The sequence below is a fragment of the Hemiscyllium ocellatum genome, chromosome 20, assembly GCF_020745735.1.
Source record: "Hemiscyllium ocellatum isolate sHemOce1 chromosome 20, sHemOce1.pat.X.cur, whole genome shotgun sequence".
Lineage (NCBI taxonomy): Eukaryota > Metazoa > Chordata > Chondrichthyes > Orectolobiformes > Hemiscylliidae > Hemiscyllium > Hemiscyllium ocellatum.
In genome coordinates this window covers 14,711,778-14,730,146 of record NC_083420.1, presented here as the reverse complement: position 1 = coordinate 14,730,146, position 18,369 = coordinate 14,711,778, and the positions used below count along the sequence as shown (strand labels likewise).

The 18,369-nt window shown below is 39.9% G+C and overlaps 1 protein-coding gene across 4 annotated transcripts in view; it reads left to right on the top strand.

Moving 5' to 3' along the window:
- The window catches only part of axin1 (axin 1), a 132,851-nt gene extending 114,994 nt beyond the window's left edge, over positions 1 to 17,857 (top strand). For 3 of the 4 annotated variants that reach the window (XM_060840526.1, XM_060840527.1, XM_060840525.1), the window contains 5 exons: positions 34 to 210; positions 593 to 835; positions 2,498 to 2,605; positions 6,368 to 6,535; positions 15,065 to 17,857. In XM_060840526.1, the coding sequence (XP_060696509.1) occupies positions 34 to 210; positions 593 to 835; positions 2,498 to 2,605; positions 6,368 to 6,535; positions 15,065 to 15,191 (823 nt within the window). In that variant the 3' untranslated portion in view covers positions 15,192 to 17,857. The remainder of the gene's footprint in view (positions 1 to 33; positions 211 to 592; positions 836 to 2,497; positions 2,606 to 6,367; positions 6,536 to 15,064) is intronic. The other variant, XM_060840528.1, reaches the window with a different exon arrangement.
- The last annotated feature ends 512 nt before the right edge of the window (positions 17,858 to 18,369 follow it).

The window sequence follows — 18,369 nt, the reverse complement described above, 5'->3', positions numbered from 1 at the left end:
CTAAAATTGACTAAGTTGCATATTGTGGTGCAGTGGTAAAGTCAACACACTGTCGAGGCGAAATACTAAGAAGACTGAACCAGGAAAAACCGATGCTGGGAGCTACGAAACCCCTGCTCCTCCAGACGACATGGAACGGAATCAGAAGATTATGCAATGGATAATTGAAGGAGAGAAGGAAATTCACAGGCACAAAAAGGCTCCACATAAGTAAGAACATTTTTATGTTTAACCAAATGCTGTTGCTCCTCTGCATGGTTTTTTTTATATATATTTGAAATCATAATATTGTGTATTACTTAAATATTTTAATCTTATGAATCCTTTTCAATATTTATATTTTTCTCACTGTCCTCCAAGTTTCCGCAGAGAAGGAAATCCCCAATAGATTATATGTGGGAGTTTTTTTCTCATAATTGTAACAGTTTTAACAATTACTATGATTTACAAATGTCACATTTCAAAAATCCCATACATTATAATAAAGTGACTCAACATGGGCCAAAATTCTTCATTCTACTGTGTATTTTCTGATTTAGTGGAAATATTTGCAATGCTAAATTAATTATGCATATTCCTCTTTTTGGTACAGTTTGAGTGGAGCTAAGAAACAACCTAGTCATGATACTAGACCAAGTTCAATTGAAAGGCCAGGAGCTGTTCACCCATGGGTCAGTGCACAACTACGAAATCCTGTCCAACCATCACACCCGTTCATTCAGGATCCAACCATGCCACCCAATCCGGCACCAAACCCTCTAACTCAACTGGAAGAAGCACGTAGACGGCTTGAAGAAGAGGAAAAGAAGAGTGGCAAACTACAGTCCAAGCAAAGGTGAGGCGAATTATCTACATTCCACTTTTGCTTTGTCTAACTGCTTGCTTAGATTTGGGTGCTGAAAAGTGCAGCTTGTGCTACTCAAGTTGGGAATAAACATTTTTACTTACACAAATTAACTTGCTCTTAGTTTTGAAAATCTGTTATTTCCAGTGTTATAGTACCGTCAGATGCAAGGAGCTCATATTCAATCAAATCACTGATTCCCAATACAGTTTCCCTTTTTAGGAAGAGCCTGGCTTTTGCAGGGCATTTTTTTTTGCCATGTGGGAAATATGCTTTCTAAATTATCATCAAATCTTAAATTAGTATAAAGTCTGCTCTGATGACTTCTCAAGATATGTGTTTTAGTGCTTTGAAAACTTTGGCATTGACAAGTAGTCAATGGTAAAATAAAATATGGCAAATTTTGGTTTTGGACTATGCACCATTGCATCCAGTTTCATTTACAATATAGTTTAATTGTGTTGTGATGATCGACCAAAATATTTAAACCGCCTCAGATATGCAATCGCATCAAACAGGTTAATTCTTCACCAGGTGTACAATCCTAAACTGCTTCCTTGCAATCAACCCTTTTTTAGTTTGTGCCATTAACTAGTAAAAAACAATGTATGTTCTGTCAGTATAGGGCTGGCCAAAAAGGTACATTACTCAAACTTTGAAATTACAAATAATCCTTAAAAACAGCACATTAACAACTTATTGTGCTGTGCAATAACTTAAAATATATACATCAAATGACACTTTTTTGCAGATCCACTTTTTATCAAAATTCTCCTGAGTTAGAAATTAAAGAAAATATTTTTTTCATTTCTATAACTTCAAGATTAGATACCCTACAGTGTGGAAACAGGCCATTTGGCCCAACAAGTCCATACTCGCCCTCCGAAGAGTAACCTACCCAGACCCATTTCCCTATATTTATCCCAACTAATGCACCCAACACTATGAGCAATTTAGCATGATCTGCAGGTCTTTGGATTGTGGGAGGAAATCCACACAAACAGGGTGAGAATATGCAAACTCCACGTGGACAGTGGCCCTAGGCGGGAATCGAACACAGGTCCTTGGCTCAGTGAGGCAACAGTGCTAACCACTGTGCAGGTATAGATAAATTATTACAACATTTAGGGAAAAAACCTCATTTCATTTCAACAAAGTATATATTTTAATAAATTAATAACTGTTGCTGGATCAAGTGGCCAAAACATGCTTAATTATTGGTTATCATATGCATTGAATTTACTATTTTGAGAGTGTATCTAATTGAAATTCTAATTTATAATAGATCCATGGATGTATATGTTGGGTGTACCTAGAATTAACACATTGTGCACAGAAACATCATGTAATCTCTGGAGAACAATGTTGTTAATCCATGGAAATCATTTAATGAGTTGCCTGTTGCTGTTTTCTTGCTCATTCACGTGATCAATTTGATGACTCTTTAGGCAGAAGCTTTGAAATCAAGACTTAAGCCTGAAACAATATCACAGAGACAAGATAATCCATAATATAAAATGAAACATGAGTGCTGAATCTAAGTAAAGCAGCAGATAAAAGTGTGTAGAAATAGCTATTAATCAGAGAGGAGGTAGCAGACGTAGCTGGAGTAGAGCATTCTAATTCCTAGGATTATTCTCCATGACACTGCAGGTATGTGCAAGAGGTTATCCAACGGGGTCGCACTTCTGTCAGGCCTGCATGCATTCCGGTGCTGAATGTGGTACCAGCCGTCTCCGACATGGATCTCTCTGAGTCAGAGTACGTCCCACTGCTGTTGATGCATTCTCTGTCATCCTAGGTTTAGATATTAGTTTGCACATAGGCTTTAGATCTTTAATTGCACTGAATTTTAATTAACTAAGTCTGAAGTATATTATTCATTTTAACCTTATTAATTTTTTTGTTCTAGATGTTATCATTACTATTTGACAACCGAAGTATTCACTAACTCCGTGCATATTTAACTGACATTAGATTTAATATTGTAAAATTCCACCAGGCATTTCCATGTCCGAATCTCGCAGCTGCATATGTGGAAATTGAATGAGAATGATACTTTAGGTGTAGTATCCTCTAGTGCAGTTCACATAATCAGTTTTGCCTGTAATCTCATCTTCTGGAATTAGATTAGTAACTGTATTCAGCCAGTAAGCTTAGTTTGCTGTGGCAATAGAAAGGTGTTTCTAATGTACGTTTGGTGGCATGATTTAAAAAAAAAGCAACAGTTTGATTTCAAACTACATTTAGCTACATTTAGATAATTGCTTGAGTGTATCTAACTAAAAGCTAAATCAAAGAAGGTAAGTGTGTGCAATATTGCTTATGCTAACTTTCCAACTCATGAATCTTAATTATTGTGAATATTTACAGTACAAAGGTAATTATTAGGCTTGCAGTTCCATCAGTGTCACTTGAAATATCCATTTGTTGGCAGATTACATGGGCCTTTTTCAGAGTGGGTTTTAAACTGTATAGCACGCAACTATTATATCAACTATTTACCAGAAGTAGTAACAAACAAACGTATAATGATATCAGTTGGTTTGAATGTTATATAGTTGTTGCCAAAACATCTTTATTATCTGGACACTTTAATAAATGTGACCAATATAAAATGATTCAAAATTATCATTTTAAGATTTTAATTTTAGCAGTTACCAACATAATCAATGGCTTGATTAATCCTTCCAATCTAATTAGAGATGTTTTATTTTTATTAAATAATTGGAATTGTTAACATTTTTGAATATTAACCAAACAAGTTTCAAAATGATGCAACAGTTTATAAAACAGTAAATATTGTTCCTACAGTTCGAGGCAGTTAGCTCCAACACTGAAAATACCTCAAAAAAAAAGTGGACCAACTCTTACAGCTACAGTTTTTTCTCTATTTTATCTTGGATTACCCAGAATTTAGTAAGGATCAGTGCTGGGTCCACTGCTTTTCATCATTTATATAAATGGTTTGCATGTGAACATAGGAGGTATGGTTAGTAAGTTGGCAGGTGACAAATGTGGGCGGCACGGTGGCACAGTGGTTAGCACTGCTGCCTCACAGCGCCTGAGACCCGGGTTCAATTCCCGACTCAGGCATGTTCTCCCCGTGCCTGCGTGGGTTTCCTCCGGGTGCTCCTGTTTCCTCCCACGGTCCAAAGATGTGCGGGTCAGGTGAATTGGCCATGCTAAATTGCCCGTAGTGTTAAGGGGTAAATGTAGGGGTATGGGTGGGTTGCGCTTCGGCGGGTTGGTGTGGACTTCGATCAACTGGACCAATGGGCCAAGGAGCTTAATTTAATACGTGATGCTGCATTTTGGAAAGTCAGATCAGAGCAGGGCTTGTACACTTGTGTTGCTGAACAGAGAGACTTTGGAATGCAGATTCTTAGTTTCTTGAAAGTAGAGTCCCAAGTGGACTGGAAAATGAAGGAGGCATTTGGTATGTTTGCCATTTATTGGTCAGTGTGTTGAGTATATGAGTTGGGAGGTAATTTTTGCGCTGTACAGGACATTGCTTAGGCCACTGTTTGAATATTGTGTGCAGTTCTGGACTCCCTGCTTTAGGAAGGATGTTGTTAAACTTGAAAGGCTTCAGAAATGATTTACAAGGATATTCCCAGGGTTGGAGAATTTGAGCTGTTGCAAGAGGGTGAATAGGCTGAGACTATTTTTCCTGGAGTGTTAAAAGCTATGGGGTGACTTTCTAGAGGTTTGAAAAATCATGAGGTGAATGGATAGGGTGAACAGTCCAGGTCTTTTTCCCTGAGGTGGGAGAGTTCAAAACTAGAAGGCATCGGTTTAAGGTGAGAGGGGTAAGATTTAAAAAGGACCTAAGAGGCAACTTTTTCATGCAAAGCATGGTGTGTGTATGGAATGAGCTGACAGAGGAAGTGGTGGCAGCGAGTACATTACAACATTTGAAAGGCATCTGGATAGGTGCATTAATGGGAAGGGGTTAAAGGGATATGGGCCAAATGCTGGCAAATGGGACTGGATTAATTTGGGATATCTGGTTGGCATGGATGAGTTGGACCAAAGAGTCTGTTTCCATGCCTTACAGCTCTATGACTGTATCCATGCCTTGCAGCACAATAGATTTTAATAATTGTAAGCCTTTTAATTTGATCAGTTAAGCTCCACATTAATCTCCATCGAGGTTTCCTGTTTTAAATCCATTTTCCAATCCAGTGGTTGAAGTGGATTTTCTATGCCTATGTGTTAGAATAACCAGATTTTTCAGTGAAGTCAGTAATTTTGTTGTGCATAGTCCACAAGGGATACTCATGAAGGCAAAATAAACTGTCGCTCATTTTTACTTTTTCTTGAAGGACTCATGTTGAGATAATTGCTATTTGTTCCCTTTTTTATTACAGTTTTGTATCACTGACTGCTTTAGGTTCAATTATGTCTTAGCATAATTTGGAAATCATGGTTACAGTTCAGAACAAGTGGAATTCAAATGTCGGCAGTGACTATTTTATAATCCTTCTCTCAGCAATACCTATTTGATCAAAGTTTACTGGCGTACTGTTTGTTTATTTGACTAGTAGATACTTTTCTAATTCCAAGTTGCTGTTTTTGGGGAGTAGTTTTGCAGCCAGACTGTTGAAGACTGCCATATAATGGAAGAGGGCACTTGTCACCATTTAACAAATGACTATAAAACAAGACGGTGCACTTCAGAGATTGTTAAGTTTCAGCATTACTGTGATGTATTTTCTATAACAAGATTAAGAGGCCTTCATTTGCCAATTTGCATGTGGATTAATTCTCAAGGACCATCTTTAGTCATGGAATCTTAGTGACAAATGATACCATTTGACTCTTTGGTCCATTCCAGTTATGAGCTGAAAAATGTGTTGCTGGAAAAGTGCAGCAGGTCAGGCAGCATCCAAGGAGCAGGAGAATCGACGTTTCGGGCATAAGCCCTTCTATTCTAGTTACCTCAGTTTTTAATGAGGATTGTTCAGTTATTAAGAAAGGACTTCAATTGTCTAAACATTATAGTATTAGCTCTATGCATTTTATGTTTAAATTCAAATCACCTTTTTGAAAAATGGTGAATTTATAAAATCACCATCAATTGACAATATGCACAGATTTATTGTAACAATAAACTTGGGTAATTAAGATCTTTTTAGTGAAAACCAGTTATTTTAGAGTGCAAATCATTTTAATACAATTCAAATTGAAACAAAATATAATAGTGTATGGCATGAATGGAGGAAAATACTTCGAGATGCCTAAGACCTTCTTTTAATTTCATTTGCTTTATGCTTGAATCTAAAGGAATTTAAGAAGTGTTAGAATAACCAGGTATTTCAGTGCAGTCAGTAATTTTGTTACCGTTGCTTAGTTGTCTGGAATAATTTTATTAATTGAAATTTTTTTATACTACTTTGGTTTGTTTAGTAAAAACAAAGTGCTGATTCTTTCCTCTGTCTTATTTTTGCAGGCATTTTACCAATATGTAGTTGTAAGATGAAGTTAAAAAAAACTCACCATGATCTCTTTCCATTATAGGCATAAACTTCAAAAGAAGTCAGCAAATGGTGCATCTCAGCCTGGTGATAACATTGTGGTGGCATACTATTTTTGTGGGGAGCCAATTCCATACAGGACATCTGTTAAAGGACGTGTGGTCACATTGGGACAGTTCAAGGAACTATTGACTAAGAAAGGGAATTACAGGTATGTAAGTGAAGATAAATTGATGAGCAATCAGCAAATAATAAGGTTCAAAACAATTTCAGTTCAAAAAACTGTTACAAGATAGATAACTTATTGAATAGATGAAATTGAATTATCGCTTTAATAATAAGCAATAACATTATACAGGTAAGTATTAAATATTATTTCTGGGATTTTGTAAGGTCAACAATGGTCTCGCCCATCAGTTTGGAGAGGAGATATAGAGTTCCCATTAGTTTTGAACAGAAAACCAAACGGAATTAAGTTCCCCTAATTGGTCACCGTTGGGCTTTGTCCCCCAGTTGAGGTCCCTGGCAATATATGTCCTCCCTGACACAAATAATGGCATCTGATTATTTATGCCAGCAGGTGTTGTGGCTCCTGCCAGCACTGTACCTGCCTGTGGCCACAGGTGAGTGAAGGAGGAAGGGGTGGCTTGTAGTTGGTTGTGTGGTAGGGGGAGGGATGTGTTGGGGGATAGGTGACCAGCAATGGGGGCAAGACCCCTTGCTCAATCCTAGATCCTCCAATTTGTATTGAGTGCCTGATAGCAGGGGCTCCCTCTTTGGGGTCACTGGAAAACCTAACAGGCTTTGCTGGGTGGCCTTCCGTGGCCATAGGAGAGGTACTGTAGCCATTTAATCAGGATAATTTCTTAGGCAAAAACCTCAAGTTAATCAAATCAACTTTTACTACGTTCAGCTAAAATCTGCACCAATCCATTCATTTTCCACAGAGATCGACAACACGGAAACAGACCCTTTGGTCCAACTCATCCATGCTGACCAGATTTCCTAACTTAATCTATTCCCATTTGTCAGCACTTGGCTCATATCCCTCTAAACCCATCCTATTCATATACTCATTCAGCTCCCTTTTACATGTTGTAATTGTATCCACATCCACCACTTCCTTTGGCAGCTCATTCCATACACGCACCACCCTCTGGATGAAAAAGTTGCCCCCATAGGTCTCTTATAAATCGTTCCCCTCTCACCCTAAACCTATGCCCTCTATTTCTGGACTCTTTCCACTCTACCCCAGGGAAAAGACCTTGTTTGTTTATACTATCCATGCTCCTCATGATTTTAGAAACTTCTGAGGTCACCCCTCAGCCTCCAACACTCCAGGAAAAACAGGCCCAACCTATTCAGCCTCTCCCTGTAGCTCAAATCTTCCAACCTTGGCAACATCCTTATAAATCTTTTATGAACCCTTTCAAAGTTCACAATATTCTTCTGATAGGAGGGAGACCAGAATTGCACAAATTCCAAAAGAATATCCCAAAAGTGGCCTTACCAGTGTCCTGTACAGCCACAACTTAACCTCCCAACTCCTATAGTCAATGCTCTGACCAATAAAGGAAAGCATACCAATGCCCCTCCACTATCCTACCTACCAGTGACTCCACTTTCAAGGAACTATGAACCTGCACGCCAAGGTCTCTTTGTTCTGCAACACTCCCTAGGACCTTACCATTGTGTGTAAGTCCTGCTCTGATTTGCTTTTCCAAAAAGCAGCACCTTGCATTTATCTAAGTTAAACTCTATCTGCCACTCCTCAGCCCATTAGCCCATCTGATCATGATCCTGTTGTAGTCCGAGGTAACCTTCTTTGCTGTCCGCTACACCTCCAATTTTGGTGTCATCTGCAAGCTTATTAACTATACCTCCTATGTGCACATCCAAATCACTTGTATAAATGACAAAAAGCAGTGGACCCAGCACCATTCCTTGTGGCACTCCACTGGTCACAACCCTCCACCACCCCTTCTGTCGTCTTCCTTCCAACCAGTTCTGTATCCAAATGGCTAGTTCTCCCTGTATTCCATGAGATCTAACCTTGCTGACCATTCTACCATGGGAGCCTTGTCGATTGCTTTACTGAAATCCATATAGATCACATCTACCACTCTGCCCTCATCAATCCTCTTTGTTACTACTTCAAAAAAAACTCAAATCAAGTTTCTGAGACATGATTCCCCATGCACAAAGCCATGCTGACTATCCCTAATCAATCCTTGCTTTTCCAAATACATGTAAATCCTGTCCCTCAAGATTCCCTTCAGCAACTTGCCCACCATCAATGTCAGGCTCACTGGTCTACAGTTTCCTGGCTTGTCCTTACCGCCCTTCTTAAATAGTGGCACCAACCTCCGGTCTTCCAGCACCTCACCTGTGACTATCAATGATACAAATTGATCAGCAAGGTACCTAGCAATCGCTTTCCACAGAGTTCTCGGGTACACCTGATCAGGTCCTGGGGATTTATGCACTTTTATGCGTTTCAAGACATCCAGCACTTCCTCCTCTGTAATATAGACATTTTTCAAGATGTCTCCAACTATTTCCCCACATTCTATATCTTCCATGTCCTTCTCCACAGTAAACAGTGATGCAAAATATTCGTTTAGTATCTCTCCCACCTTCTGTGGCTCCAAGCCACCTTGCTGATCTTGCAGGGACCCTATTCTCTCCCTCGTTACCCTTCTGTCCTTAATATATTTATAAAAACCCTTTTGAATTCTCCTTAATCCTATTTGTCAAAGCTATTTCATGTCCCCTTTTTGCCCTCCTGATTTCTCTCAAGTTTATTCCTACTGCCATTATACTCTTCTAAGGATTCATTCGATTTCTGCTGTCTATACCTGACACATGCTCCCTTTCTTTTCTTAACCAAGACCTCAATTTCTCCAGTCATCTAGCATTCCCTACACCTACCAGCCTTTCCTTTCACCCTAATAGGAATATCATGTCTCTGGACTCTAGTTATATCTTTTTTTTTGAAGGCCTCCCATTTTCCTACTATCCCTTTACCTGTGAACATCTCTCAATCTGCTTGAAAAGGAGGTTTACCCTTCTGAAGAGATTGGTGCAAGACCTCATACAATTAAGTGAGCCTCGCTACCATAGTTCTTGCTATGACTGGTAACCCAATTCCCAATCCAAGACTTGAAAGATTTGGGTTGTTTGAACATACTTTCAGATCATTGTTCAGAACTTGAATAGACTCCAGCATCTTTCCCACCACTGAGGTCAGACTAACTAGCTTTCTCTCTCCCACCTTTCTTAAAAAGTGGTATAACATTAGCCACCGTCCAATCCTCAGGAACTGACCCCGAATCTATCGAACTCTGGAAAATAATCACCAACACATCCTCGATTTCCCGAGCCACCTCCCTCAGTACCCTGGGATGTTGACCATCAGGTCCTGGAGACTTATCAATCTTCAGACCTAACAGTCTCTCCAACACCAAATCTTGGCAAATAGAGATTCCCTTAAGTTCAGGTCCTTCAGCCACTGTTACCTCAGGGAAATTGCTTGTCTTCCCCAGTGAACACAGATTTGAAGTACCCATTAAATTCTTCTGCCATTTCTTTGTTCCCCGTAATATATTCCCCTGTTTCTGTCTTCAAGGGCCCAATTTTAGTCCTAACCATTTTTTTGCCTTTCACATACCTAAAAAAGCTTTTACTATCCTCCTTTATATTATTGGCCAGTTTACCTTCGTACCTCATTTTTCCTCTGCGTATTTCCTTCTTAGTAATCCTCTGTTGCTCTTTAAAAGCTTCCCAGTCCTCAGTTTCCCACTTATCTTTGCTATGTTATACTTTTTCTCTCTTAACTTTATATGTTTCTTAACTTCCCTCGTCAGCCACGGCCGCCCATGCTTCCTCCTGGGATCTTTCTTCCTTTTACGAATGAACTGATCCTGCAACTTCTGCATTATACACAGAAATATCCGCCATTGTTCCTCCATGGTCATCCCTGCTAAGGTATTGCACCATTGAACTTTAGCCGGCTCCTCCCTCATAGCTCCATAGTTCCCTCTATTCAACAGAAGTACTGTCACTTCTGACTGTACCCTCTCCCTCTCAAATTGCAGATTGAAGCTTAATGTATTATGGTCACTACTTCCCAATGGCTCCTTCACTTCAAGGTCTCTGACCAATTCTGGTTCGTTACACAATGCCAGATCTAGAATTGCCTTCTCCCTGGTCGACTCCAGCACCAGCTGCTCTAAGAATCCATCTCTGAGGCACTCCACAAAGTCTCTCTTTCTTGAGGTCCAATACCATCCTGATTCTCCCAGTCTACCTGCATGTTAAAATCCCCCATAACAACTGTAGTAACATCTTTGCGACAGGCCAATTACAGCTCCTGATTCACCTTACATCTGACATCCAGACTACTGTTTGGGGGCCTGTAGATGATTCCCAAGAGGGTCTTTTTACCCTTAGTATTTCGCAGCTCTATCCACACTGACTCTACATCCCCTGACTCTAGGTCCCCCCCCGCGCAAGGGACTGAATATCCTCCCTTACCAACAAGGCCACCACACCCCCACTGCCCATCAGTCTGTCCTTACAATAGCACATGTAGCCTTGAATATTCATTTCCCAGGCCCTGTCCACTTGAAGCCACGTCTCAGTTATCCTCACAATATCGTATCTGCCAATTTCCAAAAGAGCCTCAAGCTCATCCATCTTATGTCTAATGCTTCGTGCATTCATATATAGTATTTTCAATTTGTTACTGCTCTCACCCTTCCCATCAACCCCTATTTCACTCAACCTTACAGCATGATCCCTTTCTGAGTATTCTGGCTGTGTGCTATGTCCGACTCTTCCGTTCAGCCTCTGCGCCAACTTTTGACTTCTCTTGTTCTAACTTTCCCTTCAATTTCGTTTTTTAAACATCCATCTCGTACCCTCCACCTCCTCCTCCCCCCCCCCCCCCCCGCTACTTAGTTTAAGAAAACCTGCCTGCCAGAATGCTGGTCCCTAACCTATTAAGGTGCAAACTGTCTCTCTCGTAGAATTTATGCTTACCACAAAATATACCCCAGTGATCCAAGAACTTAAATCCTTGCCTCCTGCACCAGTTCCCCAGCCACACATTCAAGTCCATTATCTCCCTGTTTCTGGCCACACCAGCCCGAGGAACTGGAAGCAAACCGGAGATAACCACCTTGGACGTCCTGCTTTTCAGCCTTCTTCCTAGTTCTCCATAGTCCTGCTGTAGTATGTTCCTCCTTCTCTTCCCGACATCATTTGTGCCGACATGTACCACCACCCTCGTCCTTGAGGATTTCCCACACTCTGTCTGCGATGTCTTTCACCCTGGCACCAGGAAGGCAACACACCATCCTTAAATCCCGTCTGCTGCCACAAAAACCCCGGTCAGTTCCTCTCCCGATAGAGTCCCCTATTACCACAGCCCTGTGCGATGTCCGACTCTTCCGCTCTGCCTCTGCGCCAACTTTTGATAGAACTGGCAGTGCCATCAGTTCCTACTGTTTCCAAAAGCTTCAACTTGTTTCTGACAGGTACTTCTCCCGGGGTCTCTTGCACCTGTCTCCTCACTGCCTTCTCATCGTCTGCTCTCTTCTGGCATGATTGGTGTAATAACCTCGCTGAAGATCTTGTCCAGAAAGATCTCGTTCTCTCGGATGAGCCTAAGGTCCTCGAGTTCTTTCATCAGTGCTGCAATATGCTCAGTCAATAGCTGAATGTGCACACACTTTCCACACACATACAAGCCAGACACACCAGAGTTGTTGACCTCCCACATCAAGCACATAGCACACTGAACCAGCTGGGCATTCATGTCTTCACCCTCTTCAACTGTGGCGTAATCACTTCACTCAACCTCATTGTCAAAGACTCCTGAGCTGAAGCCCCACGTTTTGATCCAAACTTCCTTAGACCCTCAAAGGTAGATGAACACGAAATATTGAAATCAAAACCAATAAAATCTGTTTTGGTCTAGCTAAGCACATTTATAGGAGTAGTGATTTCACTTTGAATAAAACGAAAAACTGCAGATGCTGGAAACCTGAAACAAAAGCTGAAATTGCTGGAGAAACTCAAGTCTGGTAGCATCTGTGGAGAGAAAGCAGAGTTAATGTTCAATGGCCCTTCTTTAGATTGCCAGGAACAAAGATTGTGTATTCAAAAACGAGGGTTGGTTTGTTGGGGGGAGGGAGGAGGAGGAGGGGCTAAAAGTGAGTGGATAGACACAGGTAAAGCCTAGATGGAGCGAGAGTTGGTGAGTCAAAGAGATGCGTGATACCATGTCAGAGAAAGAAAAGCTGCTAATGGTATTATGGGACAGACCAAATACCGTCAAATTATAATCAGAAGGAAGCCAATTTTGTCTTGTTTAAAGGCAAGTGTGAGATGTGTTCCAGACGAAATTCAATGGTGGAACTACTCTGTTAAGCAAAACGCACTTTATTTTTACACTACCATTGAAATACAGGCAAAATAGAATTGGCTTAGCTGAAACTTTATCAAAATGCTTAACAAAATAATAGATATATTAACTACTACTAATTAACTGTTCCACTATGGTTACATCCCATAAACATGCCCTTGACAAAAGATAAAATAGATTTTCTCACAGGCAGTTCTCCAGTCCAGGAGGAAAAACATCAAGAGAAAACAGTGAGAGACAGAGGGGGTAGCAGAAAGAGATGCACTGCAGCTTCCAAAGCCAGCTTCAAGACCCCAGCAACTGCTACTAAGAAATTAAAACTAAATGTCCTGACACTCTAGGAGTTTAACCCCACTTATTCAGGCTGCTTCTATTGTTCCAATGTTAGAAAATAAAAGTCCCAAGGACTACCAAGCTATTTAGTTTCTGGCCTTGAAGCAGATCAATCGATACCTCTGACCTCAGCCTTTCTTTGTAATACTATTTAATGTCGTAGAATTGTTACAACGGGGAACTTAAGTATGCAAAAATAAGTTGTCTGTACTGGAGGCATCCTAACAGGGTTTGGGATGTGGGGGTGGGTAAAGGATATGGAAAGTATTCAGGTTCTAAAATGATTAAACTCAGTATTGAGTCCTGAAGGCTGCAGGGTCACCAAGCACAAAGTGAGATGCTGTTTTTTTAGTTTGCCCTAGACTCACTGGAATACCGCAGCAGACCTGAGACAAGAATATTGTCCCAGGAACAGTGGTGCGTTGAAGCAGCAGGCAACTGGAATGCTCTGTCATTTTCATGAACACCAATCTGTGTCTTGGCTCAAGTTGTTTAATTGGTTGCTTTGACTTAATTTGTTACAAACTGAGAAGTAGGAATAGCAAATAGAGTTGAATTTGGGCAAATATATGGTGTTGCATTTTTGGTAAGGCATGTCAGGGCAGGACTTAGATCCTTGGTGCTGGGGAGTGTTTCTCAACAGAGACCTTGAGATGCAGGTTCATAGTTCCTTTTGAAGGTCAAGTCACAGGGTAGTGATGAAGGCATTTGGTACACTTGCCTTTATTGGTCAGTGCATTGAGTAGAAGCGTTGGGGTGTTATGTTGCAGCTATACAGGACATTGGTAAGGCCACTTTTAGAATACTGCGTTCAGTTCCGGTCTCCCTGTGGTCGGAAAGATGGTGTTAAACTTGAAAGAGTTAAGAAAGGATTTACAAGAATATTGCCAGGCTTGGAAGGTTTGAGCTATAAGGAGAAGCTGAATAGGCTGGGGCCTTTTTCCTTAGAGCAGCAGAGGCTGAGGGGTGACCTGATAGAGGTTTATAAAATTGAGTATGGGTAGGGTGAATACTCAAGGCCTTTTTCCCAGGGTAGGGGAGTCTAAACACTAGAGAGCATAGGTTTAAAGTGAGAGGGGAAAGATTTAAGAGAGCTAAGGGGCGATGCTCTTTCACAGAGGGTAGTGCATGGAAGGAATGAGCTGCCTGGACGTGATGGCAGCGGGTACAGTTACAACATATGAAAGGCACCTGGATGGGTCTAAGAATAGGAAGGGTTTAAAGGGATATGGGGCAAGTGCTGGCAAATGGAACTAGATTAAATTAGAATATCTGGTTAGCACGGGCGGCTTGGATGAAAGGATCTGTTGCTGTGCTGTACAATTCTCTGATTAAGTCTGTTCCACCACTGCAGAATTTTAACATATCAGATGAGAGAATAAGAAGGTTTACAGGTTCTGCAATTAGATTAGATTACAGAATTAGATTAGATTACTCAGTGTGGAAACAGGCCCTTCGGGCCAACAAGTCCACACCGACCCACCAAAGCGCAATCCACCCATACCCCTACATTTACCCCTTACCTAACACTAGGGGCAATTTAGCATGGCCAATTCACCAGACCTGTACATCTTTGGACTGTGGGAGGAAACCGGAGCACCCGGAGGGAACCCACGTAGACACGGGGAGAATATGCAAACTCCACATAGTTGCCTGAGGCGGGAATTGAACCCGGGTCTCTGGCGCTGTGAGGCAGCAGTGCTAGCCACCGTGCCGCCCAGTGATTAGCTTCTAATTATTTTTACTGTTGCATAATCTCTCAAATTGTCTACCTGTTTTCTGTCCGGATATAGTTTATAGATGAGAAATAATTCAACTAAAAGAATTTTTTCAATTGTCGTAAACATTACTGAACCTTGTGATTATTTTTAAATTGCTGTCTTTGTCAATTTTCTATAAAAGATTTTGCTTTTAAAATGCTAACTTTGAAATTCATGCCATTAAATAGTATATTAAGAATTTTTTTCTGTTTTGCAGGTATTATTTCAAGAAAGTAAGTGACGAGTTTGATTGTGGGGTAGTATTTGAAGAGGTGCGTGATGAGGAAGCCATTCTGCCCATTTTTGAGGAGAAAATTATTGGAAAGGTGGAAAAAATTGACTAAATGCAAGATGGCCATGAAGAGGAGTCTGTTATGGTACAAGAGAAGTTTCAGCTGCTTGGACTATTTCAAACTACATTACTGGGGGTCACGGTTGTTAACTGTGGAAATGCATCATACTGACATATAAAAGCTTCCAACTCTCCACAGGGATATTTTGCAACTGCTCATTACAGCAGAAAAAAATGGTGCTTTCAACACCAAGGTCTGCCATTGCAGTCCTTTGATGGGAATGTTTGCAGCATTATCTTCTCTTTATCAGTATATTTCAAACACTAAGTGTAATGTAGCATTGTAAAATTGTATTAGAAATTGTAATATGAAACTGTTTACTAAAGCTGCATATTTTTGATATAATGTAATCTGAGGAAAATAGCATTTTTAATGTAACAGTGCTCTTATGTTATTTTAAGACATACATACAGGTACTTGAGCTCACCAAATGTGTACAGCCATCTGTAATAATAGTATTTGGTCCATATTTCAAACCATTGATAATTGTTTCTCCACTTGTAGAATGGATGATTATCACTGATTCTGTTGTCTTATCAGGACAAAATGTTCATTAAGAAAGTTTACATAGGCCACCCTTGCAAATACTGCTGTATAGGCCTTTTCATATGAAAAAGTTGCACAGTTTAGTTAAACCCAACACTGTAGGAATGTGTATGTTGAGAGTTATTGACTGGTATCAATTCCCCACCCACTACCAATGATTTTTTGGTACCTAGCACTTATTACAGTGATGCTGCTTTCCAGTTTCTGCACATTATGGCACATCCTGATTTGAAAACAGGAACTGTTAAATCCTAGCTACTAAGTCCCAAATGATAGGAAAATCCGGGTCTGATTGCCATTTCACAATAGTACGTAATGTGCTGCTGCTGTTGAAGCTAATGGAACGTTGTGCCTATATTACAATGGATTGATTTTCTAATCTTCGCACCTTCCAAGTCTTGGGTAATAACTTTGTCAATTAGCAACTAAAATTGCAATATTTTACACTTTCAAAATTTATCCAGCATGAAACTGTTATTGCAACAGTCAGCAACACTTCAATTTTTTTGGTTTGAAACCATCATACATGTTAGTGTTAAGCATGCAACCTGAAATGTAAATGATATGCTGCTTTTCCATTGCCATTTTCAAACTATTGCAGGTGCATACAGAGTTAAAATTAATCAATATTCGTACACTAACCAGTTCAAAATATCCAGGAAAAAAACAGTTTCAACTTATCTCTTAAAAGCACCAGCATTTTTTTGTTACATTTGAAGCAGATCCAAATACATTTGTTTTCCTACAAACTGAAATTTTGTTTTAAATTGAACTCAGTTTCATGGTCCTAGAATACTTTCGGAGAATCATTGGAGAACTTAAATATTTTTCAAGTTTTGGTGGGGGTCTGAATTTAAAGCCATTCTCGTCACAACTGAACTCCACTCAGTTTATTCATCATGAAGTACATAATGTCTTACAACCAGCTCAATAAATCATAACCCATGCCTAGAATATCCATGTTTTTGCAGACTTTGAACTGGAAACATCCTTTAAATTATGTAGGTTCAGTAGAGCTGAGCTATTGTTAATCTGTTACAGGACTAAAACTGCCCTCAGCCAAATATTAAAATACCATTCTTGGTAACAAAAGCAAATCCGACACTGGCCAAACTGTTCGTTCTAAATGTGCTAACCACTAGCATTTTATTACATTTGGTATTTGAGCATTTTTTCCATAAATCAATTTGTTACAGTTATTGGTATCCAACTTCAGTTTTAATGGTGCATTAAATACTGCCTTTTAAAAGAAACTGCATTAGTAAATTTGCTTCTTGAGGCAAGCATTCTCATGGGGAAGAAAAGGCCTATACAGTAAAAGTTACTGTTAATGACTTTAATCAGGATATTCAAGCTGGGAATTGTTGGAGAAAAATTGTACCTTCATCTGTCAAATTTCATTGTGTGCTGGTTTATTTATATCAGGTGTCCTTGCTCCTACTCATTGTCAAAAGGCATTGATTCTGATTTTAAAACTTGACACTGCAAGTTGGGCTTTCATTACTCTGCCAGTTTATTAACAATGTAAACAATCAAATTTATCATGCTGCTGCTCCTTCACCGCCCACCCAACCTCCATTCTGATGGCATTGTTCCTCCACACAGTTTCATTTACTGCCATTCGGCTGCCTAATTGTGTAGAACTGGGTTCAAAACTGATCACGGGTCTTCAGTCTGTTATATGGAAAGGATAATTAGTTACAAATTTTCCCAAACTCTGGCAGTCAAAAGAACAGCCTAACACGATTCAGAAAGGTATTGTGTAAATAAGAGTACATCACAGAGTGCCTTTTATATTCAATGCTGTTACCTGTCTGACGCTATGTGACCCCCATGACTGAGGATTAGCTCTCCTCATCCAGGGATCTGCAGTATGGTTTCTCCTCCTGCATTTGGTGTCCAGCAGGATTTTATGTGGCCCTGCATTCACGGGTTTTGCATTTCCCTTTTTTCTAAGGGTTTCCATTGTAAATATGTACATTTTCTAAAGATGTTTTCAAGTAGCAGCACGTCAAAAGATTTAGTTACCTGGTTTCAGTCATCTTTCAGTGTGCTGACTTGTACAATTATCTTTTAAAAGGTACTTGGACAATAAAAGAAAAAAAAGTGAATTCTGTCAATCTGTTCTTTGTATTTATCAGAGTATATTCTTTCTCTTTGTAAATTAACTATTTGCCTCCTATGCAGTTCTTATCCCAAAATACATATGAAATGTTGCGTTATTCATTTGCATGATGCTGATTAATAATAATGTTTGTTGTGCTGCTGCTTTGAAGAAAAATATTTGTGCTGTTATAAAGAAATAACATGATTGATTGGGTCCATCAACTTTCTACAAGGAAAATAGCCGTTTTACATTGCACGAAAACAGTACAATATATTTGGCATGTAGCAAATACTGTAGAATTCATGGCAGTAGTCATTGTGTCAATTCACAATGTATCGTTAGGTAACTAAACTTTTTCTCCCTTTTCAATATTCATTCTCAATGTGGGTGTTGCTGACACAGCTGGCATGTATTGCTGATCCCTCATTGTTCTGAGAAGATACTGTTACTATTTTTGAATGACTGCCGTTTGATGTAACCGAGAGGCTTAGTATGCAACTACAAAGGATAGTTGAG